The sequence below is a fragment of the Hippoglossus hippoglossus genome, chromosome 22 (assembly GCF_009819705.1).
Source record: "Hippoglossus hippoglossus isolate fHipHip1 chromosome 22, fHipHip1.pri, whole genome shotgun sequence".
Taxonomy (NCBI): domain Eukaryota; kingdom Metazoa; phylum Chordata; class Actinopteri; order Pleuronectiformes; family Pleuronectidae; genus Hippoglossus; species Hippoglossus hippoglossus.
In genome coordinates, this window is record NC_047172.1 from 9,480,794 (window position 1) to 9,503,412 (window position 22,619).

Genomic DNA, 22,619 nt, shown 5'->3' on the forward strand with positions numbered 1-22,619 from the left:
CTTAGCATTTTGGACACAGCCAATGTGTTCATGTGCTTTTTACGGCATAATTTAGAAACAACATGAGAGAAATTTGTTCTTTATTTATAAAAAAAAAGAAAGAAAGAATAAAGTTACAAAGCGCTTCACAAGTCAAAATACATAGAAACTAACATAATGCAACCAAGATATCAAACGGATGTGAGCCATTTCAGGCAATGATGTCCTGGCCTTCTTGCTGAATTCTATATGCAATACTTGACTCACGCCTTTTGGCTCAAACTTTCAAACGTTTACTTTCTGAGCTCACGAAGCTAACAACTCGTACTCGTTGAAATCAGTTTGTGTGTACGTACAGAGATGTGAGGGGGGCGTTGACGTGAATTTTCCCAGTCAGAAAGTAGTTTGTCCGATTATTTCGACAACACGTGAACGCAACAGCAATGACGTTTCAGGAGCCGCCAAACTAGAAAAACACACAACTTGCAGCGAGTGTTTAGACAAAGTTAAACACAACAGTAAACAGAACGTTTAAACACAACATAACGGAGACGGCTACACAAACATGGAGGGAGCATCTACTAAAGGTAACTGAGACCGCGGAGAGCTACACAGACTGTGAGGGAGTTTGTTGTGGCTGCAGCAGCTAATGCTAACAACCGTGTGTTTGAATGGGAGCGACTGAGTCTGTGTGTGTGTGTGTGACCCGCAGGAGGAGTTCTGAGTCTCCTGAGTCTCCTGGAGGTTCAGGCGAGGAGCCGCAGACATGTCCCCCCGCAGAGGAGCCGCGTGAAGGAGCTGAGGGCTGAGGCCGAAGCGCTGAGGGTCCGGAGAGAGCAGCTGAAGACTGAGATACAGACACATCAGGTGATTCATAGAGGTACAGACACATCAGGTGATTCATAGAGGTACAGACACATCAGGTGATTCATACAGCTACAGACACATCAGGTGATTCATAGAGATACAGACACATCTGGTGATTCATACAGCTACAGACACATCAGGTGATTCATAGAGGTACAGACACATCAGGTGATTCATAGAGGTACAGACACATCAGGTGATTCATACAGCTACAGACACATCAGGTGATTCATAGAGATACAGACACATCTGGTGATTCATACAGCTACAGACACATCAGGTGATTCATAGAGGTACAGACACATCAGGTGATTCATAGAGGTACAGACACATCAGGTGATTCATAGAGGTACAGACACATCAGGTGATTGATAGAGGTACAGACACATCAGGTGATTGATAGAGGTACAGACACATCAGGTGATTGATGAAGATACAGACACATCAGGTGATTCATAGAGGTACAGACTCATCAGGTGATTGATGAAGATACAGACACATCAGGTGATTCATAGAGGTACAGACACATCAGGTGATTGATAGAGGTACAGACATATCAGGTGATTGATGAAGATACAGACACATCAGGTGATTCATAGAGGTACAGACACATCAGGTGATTCATACAGCTACAGACACATCAGGTGATTCATAGAGGTACAGACACATCAGGTGATTCATAGAGGTACAGACACATCAGGTGATTGATAGAGGTACAGACATATCAGGTGATTGATGAAGATACAGACACATCAGGTGATTCATAGAGGTACAGACACATCAGGTGATTCATAGAGGTACAGACACATCAGGTGATTCATAGAGGTACAGACACGTCAGGTGATTGATAGAGGTACAGACTCATCAGGTGATTGATGAAGATACAGACACATCAGGTGATTCATAGAGGTACAGACACATGATATCTATTGAGGAAAATCTTGTGCAGATCCCAATCAAAAATGTAAGTGTGCTAAGGGGACTGTTGTGATTTGTGAGAACTCTGCACTTCACTGAATACTGCACTGCATGCTGATGACTTGTTGTCCTGTGACAGAGTCTTCAGGGACTGAGGACGTCTTTGGACAAACAGAGCACACATGAGGAGGAGGAGGAGGAAATGGATGAAGACTCTGAGAACTCACAGCTACTGAAGCTGATGGCCAGACACACACAAGTGAAAGATCTTCTGCTCGCTCATCACCTCATCGGTACCGACTATCACCTGTGTCCTTGTGTATAAAACATCAATATTCTTTATTTGTGTGTCTTTACATTCTCCTCACCCTTTGCTGATGTCACCAGGCGGGTACGACATCGTCAAGACGCGCCACGGCAAAGGAGTGTGCGTGTCTGTGGCGACGGCCTACGAGGGCGTCTGCCTGGAGACCTACAACCTGGAGATGGACCTGAAGCCAACGCTGAGGATCTGTCGCCACAACGTCCCCCCGTTCATTCCCCTGAGCGGCCTCGCCGAGCAGAGCGACATGCAGACGGACATACGGGCTTTTCTGGACACACTCAGCCAACATCTCAACGCCTTCGCTGGGCGCAAGCAGCAGCTGAAGCTTGTCAAGGTGCCAGGTTGAGTTCTAATACGCCTGAGACAGGTTTGAGCACCTGCCTCTAGATGCCTACATGATATAAAAAAAAAATCTGGCCTCTAGTGGTGAAAACAAAGGAATCGCATCATTAATATGGTTTAAATAGGCTTCCTATAAATACATACTTTAACATAGTTTTTTTTTTTATAAGGTTAATTGAGATTATAATGCACAGAGGCTAAAGGTTGATATACAACTGCTGAATTGTGCTTTATCATCAAAACAAAAACATAAAGCAGAAGAATTATGTAGCTATAACTCAAAGCAGGTTCTTTTACAACTTGACCCTGACTGACTGCGTCCTCCACCCGTTTGCAGGAGCAGCACAAGACCATCGAAGTGATGGAGAGCAACGCCTTGTGTTCGATACTGGTGCTGATGTTCACTGTGCCGAAGACAAAGGCCGCCATCCTCTGCACGCTGGACTACAGCGACCACACTGCATGTCTTCCCGCAAGAGTCCAGTTTGAATGCGATGGTAAGTTTGCGAACTTGTTATTGAAATCGTGTGGCTGCACCCAATATGATCCAGGATTGAACTTGCACACACACAGCTGAGCACTGTTTCACATTCACCCTGCGTTTCTGTAATTTATCAACAAGAACCTATTCTCTCTTATTCTTTATCATATCACATTAGATTTGAGATAAGAAGTCAGATATTCACTTTGAGACTTCGTCAGTAGCTATTTCCATAATTTATCAAGTTATCAAAATAACAAATATTTTTGAGGATATTCTCTGTGGGACCAGCTTGAAGAAATCCCCTCTGGCGGTTTTATGGCTGACACGATGATTATTTTCATTATTTCTTAATCTTCGGATTACTTTCTTTAAAATAACAGAAAGTGAAAAATAATCCCACAGTGAACTATTTGATGAATTTATCTTGTTCCACCAACAGCACAAAACGTATATGTAATGAGTTCACAGCTCCTGTTTGTGTCGTGACGCAGGGTTTATGATCCCAGTTTATTGAGATGATGCTGTACTTTGATGTCAGGAAGGTAAAGGTCTTTATATTTGCTTATGATGGTTTATCTGTGCTGATGGTGAATATTCAATTATTCAATTCAACAGAGGATTAAACAAAATTTTTCACCGTCAAGTTTCACTTCCAGCCACCTGACTTTCAACAGACTAAACAAATAATAACTATATCAGAGGGGAAAACATCACTCTCCTCGCAGCCCTGTTACACATCAGCATTCAGGACAGTAAAAGGATGAATTAAATTAATAGATTAAAGCAGATTGGTTTGTAGAATAGGTTTGTTTATGGTATTAAACTAAGAAATGTCGTAATAGAAAGTATTAAACCTAAAATATTCAAATATATACCTTCCCAGCAAACATGTACATACCAGGATCTGTACCCACATTCCTTTGTTATATGTATATTTATTTTTTATTTTTCAGTCAAGGAGATTCTTGAGTCTTCAGAGTGGAGGAAAAACTGCGGCCTGCTCATGGAGACTCCGCTGCACAAAGCTTTGATGACCATGAAGAAGATGGGGAATATTATTTAATCACAAGTTATGAAGCACAGACATCTACAGATAGTAGATGATACATTTGTGCTGATGACTTTCAGGTTCCTCTATGGAGGTTCCAGTATTTCTACACTGCTTTTGTCTTTCAGACTTTCTATAAACGCCGCCACCCTCTTGTGTAACGTTTCCCTCTGAAGCCGGTGCGCCCTCTCCAGTTCCTCTCGGGCTTTCCGCTGTTGCCTGGCCAGTTCTTTTTCTGATATCGAGTCGATGGTTGCAATATTTTTCATCTGCATGAGCGACACGTTGCTCTGGACGTAGCCTCTGTGTCTCACTGGACGTGTGGGTTTGGTCGACGGCGGCGGCGCCGATATCGACCGACTCTGCTTCACCTCCTCAGATGCATCACGGTGATGCTGGGATTTGCTGGAGCACAGTCTCCTGCCATCGGACGTGTGAACGCCTCTCACGCGTGTCTCTGTGTCCCTGTGCTCTCCGATTTCCTTCATGGCGATGCTGACTGTGGCTTTGGGTTCGCACACTTTCACCATCACCACTCGTCTCTGCTCTTTTATCAGCGAGTCCCGTCTCTGCTGCAGCATTTTACAGGTGTAGCGGTACTGTTTGTCCAGCATGCTCAGTTTCTGCTGAAGATCTCTCTCCTCCTTTTGGTTCAACACTCTCAGCTCTCTCTGCAGAACCGCTCGCCTGTGGACTGGATCCATTTGTATAAGACCTCGATGGAGAAATACATGTTTTTAGGCCATTTTCCTATGAATTTGTCATGTTACTCTTTATAATAAAATCCAATGTCGTTACCTGATGTGCGTGCACCATTCCCCCGAGTGCTGCTAGACATTCTGCTGCTATGGCTGTGTGAGTGTTTGTAATATAATAGCCCCATTGTATCTGAAATTAGGTGAATGGGATTGTTGGTTAATTGCAGTGAGGTTGGATTTCAGGAGGCCTCCACAGCCACAGAGCTTCTTGCAGGCTCCACAAAAAAATACCGATGTCACATGATCGGTCAACGTTTGAGATCCACAAGTTATACTTTAGGTTTCAGGGATACAATTACGTTGAGAATACAAAGGCTACATCTACACTATTTCAGTTATAGATAAAATATAGTATAATAGAAAACCACTACAGACTAAGTGTGAGTTTCTTTAACGATAATATAATCAGGATTTAGAGACACTGAGATCATGAGTTATAAAAAAGAAACTCAAAGGAAAACTGCCTCTTCCCCTCATTATATTCACATGGCAAAACTTTATGTTTTCCCTCCACCAGAGCTGGAATAAGGATTTGAGAAATTAAACTGCCTCAATTTTATGAAGTGGTAAACTATTTAAGTTGTTTTTAAGCCACAATCTTGTGGTTCCAGGTATAATTGGCTCAGTCTTTCCCTCATCTTGTTTGACAGTAAACCTAAATATTATTAAAACTTATTTTCAGACCAAACAATGAGTTGATTAATAGAGAAAATATTCAATCATTTAAAAATGCATTGCAGTTGCAGCTCTATTATCTTCTCCATCAAAGATATAACTTTACATTACTATATTTCTCCATTCGCTTTACTTTTCCTGGACTTGTTTTGCCTGTATATATTCGAATTGGTCCTAAACTTACATAAATCCTCACTGATCCTGTTGGTGAAGATAAATATGATTATTGATTCTTGTGTATTATTCCTTTAACATGGCTCGTCACAGTCACGCAGCCTGGAGCCTCCTCCTCTTCCTCCTCACAGTTTGGTGGTGAGGAGGAGGAGGAGGAGGAGGAGGACGATCATGGCGCAACAAAACAAAACTTCCCACAATCTCAGTTTCTTTTCTTCAAGTTGATGAAGCTTTAAACGTCTTTTGTCCGGTGAGTTCATTTTTCGATGCTTGAACATAATGTACAGATACAGCTACACTGTGAACTCTGCGCTGGTGCACCCTCTGCTTCTCGTGTCAACTTTAATACAACTTCATTCATCTGTTGCAGGTTTAAACACTTTAAAGTCACTAATATACGTAATTAGCGGATCCGTTCACATTTCAGCGCATGCGCGTTGCGTAACTGGTGATTGTGTAACTGATCCTCAGTCAAATAAAGTGCAGAACTCTGAACTATTCTTTCTCTTCTTCTTTCTTCTTCTGCTAAATAGTTTTGTTTTTCGTGTCCTCGGTTCATAAATCATCAGTTCAAGTTGTCACATGTTTTTAAAAGGCTGGTTCACCCAAATTACTGTAACAGCAACTGTAACAGATTCTCTGATTTAAATGTAGATTTTTCTGTCCAGAGTCTGAGTGAAAATGGATATTTTTAAATTTAAAACAATGCAATGATTCCTAAAATGTTATCAAACAAATGTGATTGAGGTTTGATATTTGACAGTTTAACCAAAAACTTTATTATGAATAACAATAATAAATAAGAATTAAACCAATATATAGAATGAAATATGAACAAAAACATGAACATTAACACATTGTCTCTTCTGTAAAATAAAACAGTTTATACATAAACACCGATATGTCTGAGAAAGGCTCATATCAACCGATTATTATTCTTAGTATTATTCTTAGCATTATTATTATTAACATATTTACACCTAATTATTGCTGTAATTATCCACTCATGTCAAACTGTGTGCTCGGCTGGACACTGGAGTAAAGTCAAATAGATTTGTTTATTCTGAGCATCATGTAAACACAGTGCTTTTGTTTTATGTTAGACGGCACTAAAGCATGTTTGCATTTTGATATAATACTTTAATGTGATCTATAATTAATTTGGAGAATGACATTTGCAGTTTCTGTAAGAACCGTCTGCTCGGGTATGGTCGTCATTGCCACTGAGGTTGACTTCCCTTTGTTCGGTTTTCACAGTTGCCTCTGCTGGAACTGTCAGATGCATCACATCCTGCACCCTGGAAGATTTTTATTGGGAAACGTCCACCGGACAGTGAGTGTTTGAATTCCAAATGAAAAGCTTTCATGAAGCTGCCCCAGGTTAACTTAGACACAACATTTATAGGGTTGCAACACTGATATTTAAATTGTTAAACCCAACTTAATTCCTTCACTAGTCCTGGAGAAAGTGTTGCACGAGTTTTGCCAAGATGATGCAGGCGGTGTGTGTGGACGTCCCCGGAGGACCAGAGAATCTGCTGCTGCGGTCTGTCCCCAGACCTCGACCGAAAGATGGAGAGGTCCTGATTAAAGTTCATGCTACTGCTCTGAACAGGGCAGATTTACTGCAGGTACACTGGTTATTTTATTACCTGTGGACAGAATTCCGATGTATTGCAGCCAAATAATAAAGTGAAATACATCCGGACTCTTTATTTTCCACAGAGGCGAGGACTGTACCCACCTCCCCCAGGTGAGAGCGACATCATCGGCCTGGAGGTGGCTGGGACCGTGGACACGCTGGGCCCTGGGGTGAAAAGAGGTTGGAGGGCAGAGGACAGGGTCATGGCCCTGCTCTGTGGAGGAGGATACGCAGAATATGTTGCTGTGCCTGAGGAGCTCCTCATGCCCGTTCCCCCGACTCTCACCCTGAGCCAGGCTGCTGCCATCCCAGAGGCCTGGCTCACCGCTTTCCAGCTGCTGGCGCTCGTAGGTATATCAGCAACTACAAACAAACAAAAACAACCAGCAACAACAAATAATAGATGTGTTGGACATAAACTGGCATATTTAATGAAGAATTAATAAACAGATTTTGATTTGATAATCGCTACATAAACAGTAAAAATAATCGTATAGGTGTTTATGACTGATCATTTAAGTCGCAACTTGATGTTTATAAAAAAAGTAAAAGAAACAAGGAATAAAAACTTTTAATACATCCATTAATGTATTTTGTGTCATCAACAAAAACACATAAAAACAATTATTTTAAATTAATTCCTTCATCAGCACATTCTCTCTCTGTCTTCTCCGCTGCAGCTCAGGTGAAGGAGGGTGAGGTGGTGCTGGCTCATGCTGGAGGCAGCGGCGTGGGAACGGCTGCCGTTCAGCTGGTCCGTCTGTTCGATGCCGTGCCCATCGTCACGGCCGGGAGCACAGAGAAGCTGAAGATGGCCGAGAAACTGGGAGCCGCAGCCGGGTTCAACTACAAAGAGGAGGACTTCTCACAGGGAGTTCAGGACTTCACAGGAGGTGAACTGTGGAATCATTTCTATGATGATTTTGCACTTTTGATTTATCTAATATGATGAAAGTCTGTAGAATTTTTCTGTACACTTTCTACTTCTTCACAATCATAATAGAGACTGTGGTTCATAATTACTATTTCTTATTGTCATTTGTTGATGGAAATATTAAATAAACTACTGTTCTTGTCACCAGAACTATGTATGAACAAGGACGTGCAAATTATGAAAGAGATGAAGCTCTTGTTATTCCGTATATCTCTAAATATTTCTTATTGTCAACAAATCCCCAAAAAACACTAAAACCAACACTGGGATTCTATTGGGACGTATAGAGACCTAGTTTATTCAAAAGGCTAAATGATTTCCTGAAACAGCTGGGCAGTGTAGGTTTTCTCAAAATGGTGTTCAAGATGAAATAGTGAATTTGTTTTGGACTATTTTCAGCTGTGGATTAATACACAATCGGAGGCCAAGTAAGGATGACGTTCGTTTGTTAGTTCCACTAAAAATAAACTACATCTGAATGAAGGAACATATGTTGCTCATTGTTTTCATTGTGGGTTCTGGTCTTTCATGGGATTTGTTGACAAGAAGAAAACTACAGAATATCACCAGACATAGTAAAATAACTTCATTGTAATTTCACAGGCAGGGGAGCCGACGTCATACTCGACTGCATTGGCGGATGTAACTGGGAGCAAAACGTGAGCTGCTTGGCCACGGATGGTCGCTGGGTGCTGTACGGCACCTTGGGCGGCAAAGCGGTGGAGGGAGATTTCCTGGGCAAGCTGCTCGCCAAGCGAGGACACTTGCTCAGCAGCCTCCTCCGCTCCCGCAGCCTTCAGGTGAGAGTTCCAACGAAGCGACAACAAGCTGACAGAGATGAAATGAAAGTCTGACAGGTTTCAATTGTTCCTTTTTGTGCACTCTCGTGTCTTGTTTTGCCAAATGAGGCAATTTATATAGAGTAAATAAAGATGGACGATGTGTCTCCCCTTCAAATAAAGCCAAAATATCTCGAACACGAAAGCTGCCATCTTTACCATTTGGAGCAGAAGTAAATGGAGGATGAAGCTGCGGTATCAAGTTCCTGGCTTTATACGTGCTCGACCAATCATCTCAGCTGTCAGTCAAGACATTTCACCCCATGTTGACAGCAAATATCTAACTAAAACCAAACGTACTGGATAAATATGCATTTGAACATTTATCAGTTTGAGAAGAACTACATAAAATGACAGAAACCACCTTTGAGTAAAAATGTATTAAACGTGTTCTTTGACTTTTTAGTTGGAAGAGGGGTTTTTATGACCTATATAGCAGCCAGCCACCAGGGGGGCATCACTTTTGTTGAGCCATCATGTCGTCCATCTATATATGTCTATTTCTATGCTTTTAAACACATCTCTTGTATTTATTCACACACGTCTGTGACTAAGACTGACTTTTTCTCTCCTCAGTACAAAGCGGACCTGGTCCAAGCCTTTTCTACTCGAGTGGTACCGCACTTCTCAGACCAGGCCTGTTCCTTGAGGCCAGTGATTGACAGCACATTCAACCTGGAGGACATCGCAGCGGCCCACAGGCACATGGAGGCCAATAAGAACATGGGCAAGATTATCATCAATGTGATTCCACAGAAACAGGAAACTCAGATGCAGTGATATTGACAGAAATGCCGTTGCTCTGATATGCAATTTTTGATTTTTGATCAAATCTTACAACTTGTTGAAAGAAAACGATTTTCTTACAAATATTATTGTGATTTTATATATGATTAAATATACAGCATCCAAAAATAAAATATTTGACATTCCTACAGTGCAGTTTTTCTGTGATTATAATGATAACAAGTTGACAATTACCCATCTTTAAATATTGATCAGTATTGTGTTCATACTGGAGATAGAGAGGCCTCCTGACAGTGAAAAAGTTTTATGTGCCCAGATAGAATTGCAAAGTTTTGCACAAGTAATTTAAACTGCACTATAAATGTTCACCACTAGATGCCACTAAATCATACTTTTTACAATACATTTCTTCAGCTGATGAATTTTACTACATTCACAAACTTGATTTGGTTTTTTAAATGTTTAACAATTTGTATATATATATATATACACATTTTTACATGCACATAAAAAGGTAATATACAACTGCAGGCTTTGAAATGATGTGTGAACATCATTGCACAAGCTTGAAATATTAACAGTACTTATTTGAAGCCTCAAATACCTGATTTATCGATTGAAACAGGAGAGATGCCTTCGGAATTCATGGACTGAGATACTTGATAAAAACAAAAATCATTTCACAAGCACAAAATACTATTGATTCCCATTTGATGCCACGCACTTCAGTTTACACTCCACTTTTTCCATCTCTTAATTTCACTTCAACAGCGTCTTCATACATTCAAGGCGGAAACATAAATTATCTTCAGCTTTTACAGTAGGCAGCAATCCTACCACAATTTTAGTTTGTAATTACTAACACCTTTAGATTTAAAAGTCACAAAAGCGAGTACAAAAAGAAACAATGCAGTCAATTTAAAAACAGGCAACAACTTTTATTTTCAACGGACATAAAATCTTATAAAAGCACAGTAAATAATCTACCAAAGCGTCTTTTATAATCATCATCACAAAGCCACAAGCTTTCAATAAAATACTGTAGTTATTACTCTCTAAACTAGTATTGCAGGAGTCTGTTACTGTGTGACGTTAACGAGTCGTATCCGTCTCGACATTAAACTGTCGCGTTGTGTTTCTCACACATTAACCTGATGAACTGCAGCTTCTGATCATCAATGATCTCAGGCGTCTGAAACACAGTGAAACCCGGAGCTCACACACAGCCAGGGTTACATATGACGTGTTTGGTTTGTAATTATTCTGCATTTTCTACCGACTAAGTCTAACTTTTGGATTTTTGTGTAACTTTATAACAAGAAATTGACACGTGAATAACTGCTTTATTGGATGAATAATCAACTTGGACTATTGGCACATGCTTAAGCCAAAGGAAAACACCACTGTTACCCTGTCAGACATCCGGCAGCGACAAAATCTCAGTGCAATATTCTTAAAACTCTTCCGTCTTCAGACACCTCAAGACTGAAGTTTGCATTTTTCCTCTTAACTAAAGCTTCTCAGCTAACAAACTCGATAGATGATCACTGGTTTTCAGTAGTTGGTAAAAAATTGAAGTACAGGAACTTCAGTGATGGTACCAGTTCACAGACGAAGGTTCATGAGGCACTGAGCTTTGTCATTAAACTGCCAGTGTAGTTACTGGGATTGTGGGGAACAAAAAAATAAAAGGAAACAATGGCACCAAACAGTCCAATCTCTTGTGGGTCGTACTGGTTGAGTGGCTGAGAAAAAGGCATGTGGGAATAGAGGATAGACATGGTTAAATATTGAGTATATGTTGTGTTCAGTAGCACCGGGAGAAAGAGTTTGTGTTCGTCAGCGTCAGAGGGTCTGAACGATGACAGGATACAGTAGGGACATGTGTTCTGCGCCTCGGATCGGCAGCTTGTGTGTCGTGTAGTGATGGATGACCTCGGGGATGGTGGAGAAGGGAGGGCTGTTCTCACCTAGCACATAACGCCCGTCTCCAGACTTAGTGAACTTCATGTGCATGAAGCCTTTGCAGCTCCTGGGAAATAAGGAAAGAGGAACAGGGGAGGTGAGTCTTTACCTATTGTCTCCATCAACGGATACTGTATGTAAATACACTAAATCTGTGTTGACGAGCTTCACTGGATTTTAAAGTAAAGGTTCAGTGTGTAAGATTTAGGTGAAAGGGATGAATATAAAATAATCCTAGTGATGTTTTCACTTGTGTGTAATCATCTAAATTGTACAAATTGTTGTCTCCTTTTCCTGTATATTTAAATACTTTATATTCACATCTGGAGCGGGTCCTCTCTACGGAGGCCGCCATATTTTTTCACAGAAGCCCAGACTGGACAAACTAAACAGCTTTTGAGTTTTTATGACAACTGAAGACTACCAAAGGTTCGTTCATGTTTGGAAGGGGAGGCTGAGGTGAGGGGTATTCAGCTGCAACATGCAACTTCACCACTAGATGTCACTAAGTTCTACACACTGAACCTTTAACAGGTGAAAAGCCCTTTGTGAAGCAGAGGTGGTGGGGCTTCAGGGTTCTATAGTGTTTTTCTAGGCAGCCGGTTTTCACTTGCCAGTAATGAGTGGGGAGTGGGTGGGGTCGACACACAGATAAAGTGCGTAGATGGGAAAAAGTTGATAAATTAAAAGCTGACTCGAGGTTGAAATCTGAGAGTATTCTGAAACAAATCCCAAATGAGGCAAAAACTGGATCAGATCATTTTGGAAACAGCGCAATGCAGTTAACTAGATTAGAAATCCCCTTTAAGAGATTGCAGTGATATTTCAAATTAACACAGTATGAGACCTATTTTTAGATCAAGTGCAGCTCACAGCTGAAGAAATGCTGCATCTCAAGTAGTTTACCACCATTCAGTACACTACCAGCGTCTGGGCACTGGGACTCAAAATGGTCAAAACATTCAGCGTGGCCACCAACTTGATTATACAGCAGAAAGGGAAGCACTGCATTTTTTAATTGGTAAAATGAAAGAGGGGACACACTCATTTTAAAGTCAAATTAGCAAAGCATTCAATATATTTTACCAGGCGAAAATAGCATTTAAATGTTGCAATCACCATTTCCAGTGAGCGCACAATGAGAAGGCACCACCCTGTCACACAAATTCGCACACTGCTCCAGTAACTGCGCTGGACGAGTGTAATAACACAAGTATCAAATTTAAGACAAAGCAGCAGATACAACTGCCACGGAGTCAAGTCCAGATGTGAATGTGTTGAAAGCGAGTGTAAACAACAGAGTCAATAGGAGCGTCTACCTGAGTGAGAGCGAGTAGTCGTTGCGGCAGGTCTGGCTGTTCCTCACCAGGTAGGAGCTCTCTTTGCACAGAGTCAGCAGCGTCTCTGCCTCCGAACGGCTCAGGGCTCCATGGTACCATCTGCAGGGAGGAAACAGAACTTAGTTATGATGTCGGTTCTTCTCTTAAGTCTAAAGTTACCCTGGGAAGTTTTCCTGTAAACACTGTGTAACTGTTCAATGGATATTTTTCCTTGCAAGTGAGACATTTGCAGAGTTGCTGCGTGTCTGGGCACATAACTGCCTCCTGTAGTTCATTACCTGCAGTTTGTTAAAACTATGTTAAACCAAATATATTGATAATTGATCGATCATTTCATCTTTCTAAGTCCAAATGCCAAAATCCATTACATCCAGCTTCTAAAATGTGTTTCTGGTTTTCCCAGCCTCCTGACGAATAATAATAAACTGAAAATATTCAGGTTTGACGGGTGGTCGGAAAAACAAAAAAAAAAAAGACCTTGAAAAGTGGGAAAAGTGATGCGATTTTAAAAACTACATTCAAACATCTTATTGAACAAACAGTTAATCAACAGAATAATTCGTAGAATCATCAATTAAATTGAATTCCTAGTCACAGTCCTACATGGTCAATTGTATTTTCCTGCAGCACAGCCAGTGAAGGCAGCTGAACTTTGTGAGGCACAGCCTAGTTCCAGACCTCTGAATCACCGTTCACATTTTTTATTTGTTCAGCATTTCAAACAAGTCTGATGTTGTGGCCGTTGAATGCTCGTTTCTTCCCGATTAGAGAAAACAAATGACAGACTGTGAGCAGATGATGCTTGAAATTGCTCCATAGCCAAAACGGTATGTAAATAACATACGAGTGATAGCATGACAGGGGCCTTTTATGCAAAACCACAAAGAGTCATTGTAATAAAACAAATGTGAGCCGCCAGACACATAAATATACAACTGGAAAAATAATAAACTTAACTACTGACTTCATACTCTCCAAGGAGAATACACTATACAGGCAATATCAACGATTTCTCGTGGACCCTCACATGTCCAGATGTAAAAAAAAAAACTCTATAAAATCCTATCTGTCCCAATGGAGTTGTTGAACATGTCGACTTACACTTGTCTCTCCAGATGCAGAAACGGATCCACTCTCTCTCCCAGGAGTGGAGGGGTGTCACCAGCCAAACGGAGTGTAGATGCCTCCGATGTGGTAGAGGTGGTTCCCGTCTTCGTGAGCCTGGTCTGTTCTGTCTGAGCTCGCGATCGCTCCCTTTCTGCCCCTTCAAACTGAACTGTGGCCAGAAAGAAAGATGCAGCTGGTTAGTTTGAGACGCATTAGGAACAGGGACATACACACCAAGAATGAAAATGTACCTGCTAGAGCTTTGGAGATGTTGTCCTTCTTCCATTCCCAGGGCTGGTCATATTCATCAGCTGGCCTCTCATCGTCCTGTGGGAGCCTGCTCTCCCTGCTGTCTATCAGGCCCAGTCCGCCCTCAACCTTCGGAGTTTGCTGTTGTGCTGGTGGAGCGGCGCGGTGGTGGTGACGGGTCCTCTCCTCGTATGGGTTATCATACAGCTGACCAGGATCTCCACCTCCAGATCGGTTCGTCATTCCGCCGTGCTGCAGTTCTTTGACGAAAACAAACAGATCAAATTACTTCCTGTTAAATTTACGGTAACAACATACTACTGTTTGTCCCTTTGTATAAATAATACATTTTAACGTAGAAGTTAAGATTAAGAGCTTGTGATGAACCTGAGATGATCCGCTGGGCCTCGAATGGCTCCATGTAGCTGCAGCAGTCTGTGGGTGCAGGTTTGGGCTCCCAGGTTGGTCTCACTCTTGGGTCTGGACGGGCATCAAATGGGTCAGAGTAGTCTGTGTCACTGTCCGAAGCTGCTGGGGCAGAGGGAACCACCTTGGGAGAGAGAGAGAGAAACAATAAGCATTTAACAAGAAAATGGGGGGGAGAGCTGGAAATGTGAGAAATATAGTTGTAGAGCAGAGAATTTTTCCCAGCAAGGAAAATGAATCAGAAGACAAAGAGAACACCTACTGGTTCTTCTTGAATGGTCACAGGACTCAAGGGGATTTTACAGCGACCAAACTCCTGAGAGTCCACTTTAATGAGTCTGTGTTTAGGAGACACCACTTTCACCTGTAATGTAACATGTAGAAACAAAACACTTTCAATAATAATCCAAACAAATACTGAAAAATCTGGAACATGAGCAGTTGCAGTGATAAATATGAGCTCAGTATTTATCATCCAAAAAGTTAATGTATCCATCTGTACATCAATGGAAGCAGGCCGTACCTCCACACCATTAGGCAGCACTGAACCAAACGCAGGGAAAGAGGGAAGGCTCATTGTGGCACTGCAGGAGCTGAAACTGCCATTCTGCTGCTCCTTATCCGAGTGCTGGTATGGGTCCTCGAAATCGAGTTCTTTCTGAGCTCGGTAAGCCCTCAAGATCTCACTCTCGGTGTAATCTGGCCTCGGGGGCTGTGGAGGGTCACGCCTGCTGCCAAAGTTGAGGTAGTCCTTCAGCCACTTTGCCATGGATCTGGGGATGACATTAAAATCAATTTATTTATGGCCTATAAACACATCTGTACAGCGAGCAACATTAAAATACAGATCATACATTTCAATAAGATTAGCTAAACCTTTATTGATCCTCCGTAGAGGAAATTAACAATCAAAACACCAGCATGAGGAAGTGGCAGCGCAAGGGGGAAATGTAGAAAGAATAAAAAATAGAATACGACAGAAGTAGAAATATTGATATTTATACAAAACTGTTTTTCTACATGTGCACACTGAACCTTTAAGGGTCAGGGAATTTTAAAAGTATAGGAAAATAGGAATGGAATAAAAACTAATACATGAAGTGTAAAAACAAGAAAATGATGTGCAGTGTGAGAATATGCACAGTGAATTGTTTGCACATGAACCATTGTATTGCACAGACAGAATATTAATATATATATATTTTTTGTTGTTGTATTTAATACACATAAATAACACTGATGAGATAAGCCCTGTCATGGCGATAGAATAACATGAAGCCAGTCATTTTAAAGAATGAACATGTGAGTTATTAGTCTCCGGTTAGTTTAGGGGCCTGATGGCACAACAGTGGCCGGGAGTTGGAGTCAGTTTGGGGCTTTTGTTTGCATGTGTTAGCCCTAGTTAGCCCACGATGGTTGACACACATTGACCTAAAAAGATAAATCAACAGGTCCAGAGAAAAGACGTCCACGTTTAACACGATTACAGCTCTGACCCTGAGGTAAAGCGGACAGTGTGGTTTTAGATCAATTCCGCAAATCACAGCAAGCGTTAACAACCGCTAGTTAGCATCTCGGGTAAATCGGGGGATTCAATCAATTAGTTAGTTAATCAAACCAGTTGATTGAAGCGTTTACTTCTGATTTATATAGGACAAAATTAACATGTCAGACTAGAGTCAAGTTGTGTTGCACGTGTGGAAAGAAAACATGGTTTAAATCCGCTGAGTCGATGAAAGCCATATGTGTGAATGTGCCAGAGCTAAGTGAAGCTAAGTGAGGCTAACGTCGAGGCGTCCCGAGCTCACCCTCTTTCTCTGCATTGACGGTTCCCGGGTCCGGTTGTTGTGTTTTCTCCTGGTTTCTACCTTCCGGTGTTTATCACACCGGGAAGACAAAACATGGTTGTCCGTGAAATCGGTCCCGCTGTGGGTCAGGTCGGGCAGCTAACGTTAGCCGGGCACCGGGAGCAGAGCAAGCGGACCGCGGGGCAGAGTCACACCGTCCCCGACACAACAGTCTCCGGCTGCCTTAAAGGGGAGTGGAGGGGGTTTCGGATGGGTCGACACTAAATGTGGGGCCACATGGGTTCCTGCCTGATCCACACATGTAAACCTGGTGTAAACCCTTTGTCTGTAACATGTAGTTTCAGTTATGTGGACCATATCAATCTTATTATTTCATTTCTCCAGTTTATAATGGAGTCAAAGCTCTGCAAGCCAATTTCAGCCAGTGAAAGAAAACGAGGATGGGTGCTGCTGAATAAAAATCAATATTATCAGATGGTAAACCAGAATTGTGATAAATTAAATGCAGATTCTTAGATATACAATTTGAATTATCATAATAATTAGACGGGAAGCCATGATTATGAGATGGTAAATCAAGATGTAGAGAGGACCCGCTCCTGATGTAAATATAGAGTATTTTAATATAAAGGTCCATTCTAGGGTAAAGAAAACAAGTAGTACAATTTAGATGAAACACACTCATGAATACATCACCAGGATTATTATATATTCAATTTCTGCCAATTTCAGTCATTATTTTGATGTGTGAAGTTTTCTTTTTGAGAAACTTTCTCATGATGATTTACAGGATTTGTTTTAATGAAGAGGACAATCCCTCCCAATTCGGATTTCCAATTGTGCTTTCACTTATACTGGGGCTGAGGAAATAGGGTTAAAATAGTTATATACTCCTTTTTAGTGCAAAAGTTAGTTAATTACATTTTTTTTTTTTTAAATACCACAAAATATCAACATCTACAGACTGATCCACTTAAGTCTTTGCAATATGATCACCACATATGGACAAAGCACAAAAGGTTTCTGGACAAGTACCTGGATCTGCAGTTAACATAACAAAAATACTACTGTAAAATAAACATGTCACCTGAAAATCACTGGTGACTTAATAATGGAATTGAATTTTTACTTAAATTTACAATATTAATTATATAAAACATAACACTCAATTCACCCTTTTCAGCTCCCAGAATAGTTTGTAGTTATGTCATTTATGTAGATACATGCACGTTTGACAGTGAATAACCATAAGAACATAGAATTATCAATTCAAATTGAGAAAGTCAGAATTTTGAGGTGTTGCAAAATGTAAAACATATTACATGAAACAAAACTTACAGTTAAACTGATTTTAATAAACATTAAAAATTCAAACATTGCCATTCGGTATAGGTGAAATTCTCAACAAGAACAGGTCTATGAACAAATGGATGTGCTGCGGAAGATTATTTCGGTTTCACTGGATATGGATAACAGACAATACAATTCCTGCTCATAACAGTCCATAGGGGTTTTCATGGGGTAGACACATAAGCTGGTTTACACACTATTTTGTGCAGAGCAAAGAAGTCCATATCATCACAATTGTGTGTCAATCACTCAAGTCATCTTCCGCTCAGTCGCTGTCATTGCTGTCACTGTCTGAATACGCCCCCAGCAGGCTGAGAGACGAAGAGACCTTTTGAGTGATTATGGGCTTTGAAGCATTTGTGGACCCGGTCGTCTTTGATGCCAGTGAATCTGTAAAACAAGACAAAAGATAACAGTGACTTTCAAATCACATGCAAACGTTTAATGTAAAAAACACAGATGAAGATAAATGTTTGTCCTGAAAAATAGAAACATACAAAAATCCCACGTGTTAATGTGTACTGATCATAACTAGTATTCATGAGGTCATAAACTGAAAATCTGATGTGTTACCTGTTTGCAAAGATGAAGCAGCAGTAGCCGCCACTGGTCTTGGTTTGTTGAACGTTGCTGTTGGTTTCTTTTGCACAACCAGGGACCCCAGAGATTTTACACCACCCAGTGTCCCCACACTCTTCTCCCAGCTCTCCAGCTTGGCCTTCTTCACTCCTCCAGCTGAGGCTCCCTAGAGAAACACAGCATGAGATGAATATTCACAGCTCACAGCCTCTTTTTCAAGCTTGTTTTTTTATTAGCTGCCTCTTCCTAATGCATAATACACTGCTAATACTACAAAGCTGGTAATTCCAGACTACTACCATATATACTGTTTGCATGCGAGTGGTCGTACGAACCTGTGTCTCTGTGGGTTTGCTAGCTGTGAGGATGTCTGTTGGTTTGTTGGCGCTGGACTTGTTTGACTGTGAGCTGCTGCTCTCTGCTTCTTCTTTCTCCGAGCCCGAGTCCGAGTCAGAATCCCTCAGTCTTTTGATGAGGGCTCGTTGCAACATGTCCCTGAGAAACAATGTCTGAATTCAGTCTTTGTTCTGTATTTTAATGATTCCTGCTCAAGTCTACATTGATTATAAGAAGAGTGAATATGACAAAACATATCAAGACATGGGCAGAGATCAGGTCAATGGGAGATTATGCAGTGGCCATGTAGTCTTAAGAAGGCAGGCAAACTACCTATATTTATTCAATTATGGAATAGACTTGTTTTTTACTGCCCATTGTCTATTTCAACCTTATTCACCAACCTGGTTTCTAGCTCATCCTCTTCTTTCTCCCGTTCGACCTTTCTCTTCTCAATCTCTCTGTACAGGCCGATCATTCCCTCGAAGTCCACCTGAGCCTGCCTCTGGTTCAGCTCCTTCAGCTCCTGAAGATTCTCTAAAACCTCCATCTCCATCTTGGAATCCTTTGTGCGGTTCTCCAACACCTGGCCGAAGATGGAAAACCATTTAGCTTCTCTGGGCAAAAGCCTCAACGCTGCCCAATAACACAACAAGGGCTGATGTTTATGCACCGACCTTCATGGGGTTGTTGAGCTCCTCCTCTTCTCTCTCCTCCTGGATTCTCTTCTCCTCCTCCTCAATTAGTTTCTCTGCTTGGAAGTTTCGTGTCGCACCATGCTCCATTGCGTAATCTGTGTTTACTGGATCAGTCTACAGGAGACAATAAGACACTATGTTATGCTGGAGATGTCACAAAGTAGTGGTTTTGTCTGATTTCAGTAAAATACCTGTAATAATTCGAACATTAAAAACTCTCACCTTAAACGTAATCTCAGCAAGACATCGAGTACATTTGATGTAGAAACGGAAGATGGGCAGTCCCATGTACAGCTCATTCTGAATCGTCTCTTTGCGTGCATTGAACTTCTTCCCCTTGTAGATGTACTCGCCACACGTTTTACACCTGCAAACAACCAGATAGAAGCTGAAGACACAGGACTCATTCATAGAATCAGAAAGTCATTTTCGCTAAGAGCTAGTCCTGTTCCAACTGTAAATACAACTAAAATTATCCATCGACTCCCATAGATAGCCAGCAATAACTTAATCTATGTATTGAGGTTGTTCTCACTTATACATGTCATCTCTTGGAGTGTGTCTTGGTGAAAATATGTCAGCATGTTAGATATAAGTGACCAATTTCAAATGTCTCTGTGTTTGTGTGTGTGTTGACCAATGAGCAACAAGACCTTAATTGCTAAAAAGACTAATTAACTAATTCTATAACCCATGACATTGTTTTCCAATTGCAAGTAACTGATTGGTTTATTATTGATCACAACTCTTTCAATAAAAAAAAAAGTCTAATCACATGTGCTTCTCAGTGTCATGTGTTTACCAATCACTATGTTGATATATCTTTTAAAAACACAAGGAAATGTTGACACTTGCCTCAATAGAGGTGGAAACACATTACACCAGAATCCACGTGGAAACACAGAACTCATGAATGGTTGTGTGAAAATTGATATCAAAGACCTGAGCTCAACATGTCGTCTAACACCTGCTTCATGAGAAGAGTGAGATCTCTGGGTGGAGACAGATCGTCTCAATGAAAGCTTGTTCTCTGTTCTCCGACCAAAGCTTTTAAATGTAAATGTGTTGCAAAGCACGGCCACTACTGGATTAATGTCCTGAGCTCCCAAATGCAATCGTGTGACACATTGCTGGATGTCAACGTCCTTCACACACTTGTGATGCTTGTGCCTGTGTATTGACAACAGCTACTTTGATCCTCGAATGAAACACCAGGAGCAAGTTGTGTGGCATGATGTTAAACCTGCTGCTGCTGTTGACGATGATGATGATGATGATGATGTTAAATATACTGTGAGGAAGAGTAAAACGTACCTCATATTGAATGGAGCCATCAATCTGACCACATACTGTCGATCCTTGGGGAGTTTGAGCTTTGGGATTTTGGACGGATCGAAATCCGGAGGGTAGTATTTCTGTGGGAAAACAAAACATAAATATAAGATACCGGAAATCATTAAATTATAAACAACAAGGCAATAACGCAAACTGATGGCAACAGCGACAATGTATTTCAAATTCTAAAAATCCTCAAATACAAACACAATGTACTTTGAACGTCTGATGTGAGCCGATACAAATACTGTTAGCTACACCACACTTAGCTTCAGAGCTAACGTTAGCCTACTCGGTGGATTACACAGCTAACTGTACCCTCACATGACTTCACACGGCAAAACATGGTCGCTCGTGTACTTACATTCAACACTTTTCTTTCAGACATTGTTGCTTTCGATAGAAACCAAACGACGACCAGAAAACGGAGGAGGAAACAGTAAGGTCAAGCTTAAATCGTGGCAGCGTTGAGCTCGTAGAGGTACTTCCGGTGTCAACAGGAACTGCCACTGATGTGTGAAGGTGCCTTTAAACAGTGGCAGCTGCCACACTGTTCAAAGCCACTGTTGGAGGCAGCTGCCACAGTTGCCACACTGTCTGAGGGATCTCACAGGCATTCCCCAAGGACTCTTAGTTAAATAGACTAACATCCATCCGGACATTTAGAATAGACTTATTGCTAGTCCTTCAGCTTCAAAATATTTTTTATGAGTTATGAACTTCTATAGTGTAAAAGCATCAGTGCATATACTAGACAAATGACAAACGAGGCTGTACACAACAAACAGCTACTGACCTATTACTTTTTAACCAAGTTTTATTCTCATGTCTTCAGTATTTATATGACTTCAGTTAAATGACAATGACTCCATGGGCAGCAATATTGATACAGGCTGGCTTATCCTGTTAAAATAAAGTGAAATGTACTGATATCGAAGCAAACTGTTATTTATACTTAATAGTAATGTTATGTACATCTCCACCAAGGTTACTGAGTACAAATTGCAATAACAGACACAAACACTAGGTTTTATTCCCATATTCAAAATGAAGATCCAGTGGCAATCATCAGTTGAGTTCACATTATACAGTACATATGCTAAAAAGTGCACAAAGTGCCCATAAATCCCGTAATCACAACACATTAGGATTTCTGGGTGTGGACCTTTTATACAGTCTATGGTGTGAACGTGGTGTTCTTGGCACCGCTGTTTGTTCATTAGACAAGTAGGGGGATGCAAGTGGAGCCAGAGGGAATCCCGTAAACTGCAGGGGAACAAATAAACAGCCCTTTATTGTCCTCAGCAGCCTTAAAATACAGTGGCATGTGCACTGGCTGCTTCTGTGCCTGACAATTATGCAGGATTACACAGAAATGCCCCCCCACTTGCACTGAATTTGATCTTCTGAATAGTTATTCTGATATTCACAAGAAGAGGGGGCATGAGTGCTATTTGAAATTCAACGCCACTTGGAAGAGAGCCCTCTGTGTGTAGAAGTCTCACAAATTAAAGGCCTTATTTTCACATCTTCAAGTCTTACTGAGAGCATTTACACTTCACAGAGTCATGTCAGTGGGATGAAGACCAGCGTGCACAACACCAGGACCCTGAAACTAAAGCAGCTTGACAGCCCAGAATCCACCCATCATTCGTTACATTATTTACTGTACATCTGTGCTTTTCCTGCTGTTA

At 41.2% G+C, this 22,619-nt stretch overlaps 4 protein-coding genes across 5 annotated transcripts in view; 2 read left to right on the top strand and 2 right to left on the bottom strand.

The window, feature by feature from the left end:
* Positions 1-9,806, top strand: part of tp53i3 (tumor protein p53 inducible protein 3) — a 53,131-nt gene extending 43,325 nt beyond the window's left edge. The window contains exons 1-7 of one of the 2 annotated variants that reach the window (XM_034575490.1): positions 5,664-5,820; positions 6,828-6,903; positions 7,028-7,201; positions 7,296-7,563; positions 7,893-8,105; positions 8,750-8,946; positions 9,562-9,806. In XM_034575490.1, the coding sequence (XP_034431381.1) occupies positions 6,850-6,903; positions 7,028-7,201; positions 7,296-7,563; positions 7,893-8,105; positions 8,750-8,946; positions 9,562-9,765 (1,110 nt within the window). In that variant the 5' untranslated portion in view covers positions 5,664-5,820; positions 6,828-6,849 and the 3' untranslated portion in view covers positions 9,766-9,806. Of the gene's footprint in view, positions 1-5,663; positions 5,821-6,827; positions 6,904-7,027; positions 7,202-7,295; positions 7,564-7,892; positions 8,106-8,749; positions 8,947-9,561 lie in introns of those variants that run through there. The other variant, XM_034575489.1, reaches the window with a different exon arrangement.
* On the top strand, positions 410-4,760 carry cenpo (centromere protein O). The gene is made up of 6 exons (XM_034575492.1): positions 410-566; positions 692-846; positions 1,904-2,057; positions 2,152-2,423; positions 2,769-2,928; positions 3,869-4,760. Exons 1-6 carry the CDS (start codon positions 545-547, stop codon positions 3,976-3,978), a joined length of 873 nt encoding a protein of 290 aa, XP_034431383.1. The 5' UTR covers positions 410-544; the 3' UTR covers positions 3,979-4,760.
* Positions 9,807-10,648: 842 nt separating the features above from the next.
* LOC117755579 (SH2 domain-containing adapter protein F-like) lies at positions 10,649-16,902 on the bottom strand. Its single transcript, XM_034575488.1, has 8 exons — positions 16,628-16,902; positions 15,343-15,592; positions 15,082-15,183; positions 14,781-14,943; positions 14,396-14,653; positions 14,139-14,313; positions 13,017-13,136; positions 10,649-11,764 (listed from the first exon to the last, which is right to left on the bottom strand). Exons 2-8 carry the CDS (start codon positions 15,586-15,588, stop codon positions 11,578-11,580), a joined length of 1,251 nt encoding a protein of 416 aa, XP_034431379.1. The 5' UTR covers positions 15,589-15,592; positions 16,628-16,902; the 3' UTR covers positions 10,649-11,577.
* Positions 16,903-17,961: 1,059 nt separating this feature from the next.
* yju2 (YJU2 splicing factor homolog) lies at positions 17,962-21,444 on the bottom strand. The gene is made up of 8 exons (XM_034575491.1): positions 21,290-21,444; positions 20,905-21,005; positions 19,813-19,957; positions 19,570-19,704; positions 19,297-19,478; positions 18,892-19,051; positions 18,551-18,722; positions 17,962-18,367 (listed from the first exon to the last, which is right to left on the bottom strand). Exons 1-8 carry the CDS (start codon positions 21,311-21,313, stop codon positions 18,243-18,245), a joined length of 1,044 nt encoding a protein of 347 aa, XP_034431382.1. The 5' UTR covers positions 21,314-21,444; the 3' UTR covers positions 17,962-18,242.
* Positions 21,445-22,619: the final 1,175 nt, after the last annotated feature.

What these genes read in the sequence shown, in the direction of transcription:
- cenpo (XM_034575492.1), top strand. Translation starts at nt 545, where the DNA reads ATGGAGGGAGCATCTACTAAAG. An exon ending in GGAGGGAGCATCTACTAAAG is followed by an intron (nt 567 to 691) that starts GTAACTGAGACC and finishes TGTGACCCGCAG; the next exon opens with GAGGAGTTCTGAGTCTCCTG. An exon ending in CTGAGATACAGACACATCAG is followed by an intron (nt 847 to 1,903) that starts GTGATTCATAGA and finishes GTCCTGTGACAG; the next exon opens with AGTCTTCAGGGACTGAGGAC.
- LOC117755579 (XM_034575488.1), bottom strand. Translation starts at nt 15,588, where the DNA reads ATGGCAAAGTGGCTGAAGGACTACCTCAACTTTGGCAGCAGGCGTGAC. An exon ending in TGCTGCCTAATGGTGTGGAG is followed by an intron (nt 15,184 to 15,342) that starts GTACGGCCTGCT and finishes GTTACATTACAG; the next exon opens with GTGAAAGTGGTGTCTCCTAA. An exon ending in GGCCCAGCGGATCATCTCAG is followed by an intron (nt 14,654 to 14,780) that starts GTTCATCACAAG and finishes TTTTCGTCAAAG; the next exon opens with AACTGCAGCACGGCGGAATG.
- yju2 (XM_034575491.1), bottom strand. Translation starts at nt 21,313, where the DNA reads ATGTCTGAAAGAAAAGTGTTGAAT. An exon ending in TTGCTGAGATTACGTTTAAG is followed by an intron (nt 19,705 to 19,812) that starts GTGAGAGTTTTT and finishes TGTCTCCTGTAG; the next exon opens with ACTGATCCAGTAAACACAGA. An exon ending in GAGGATGAGCTAGAAACCAG is followed by an intron (nt 19,052 to 19,296) that starts GTTGGTGAATAA and finishes ATTGTTTCTCAG; the next exon opens with GGACATGTTGCAACGAGCCC.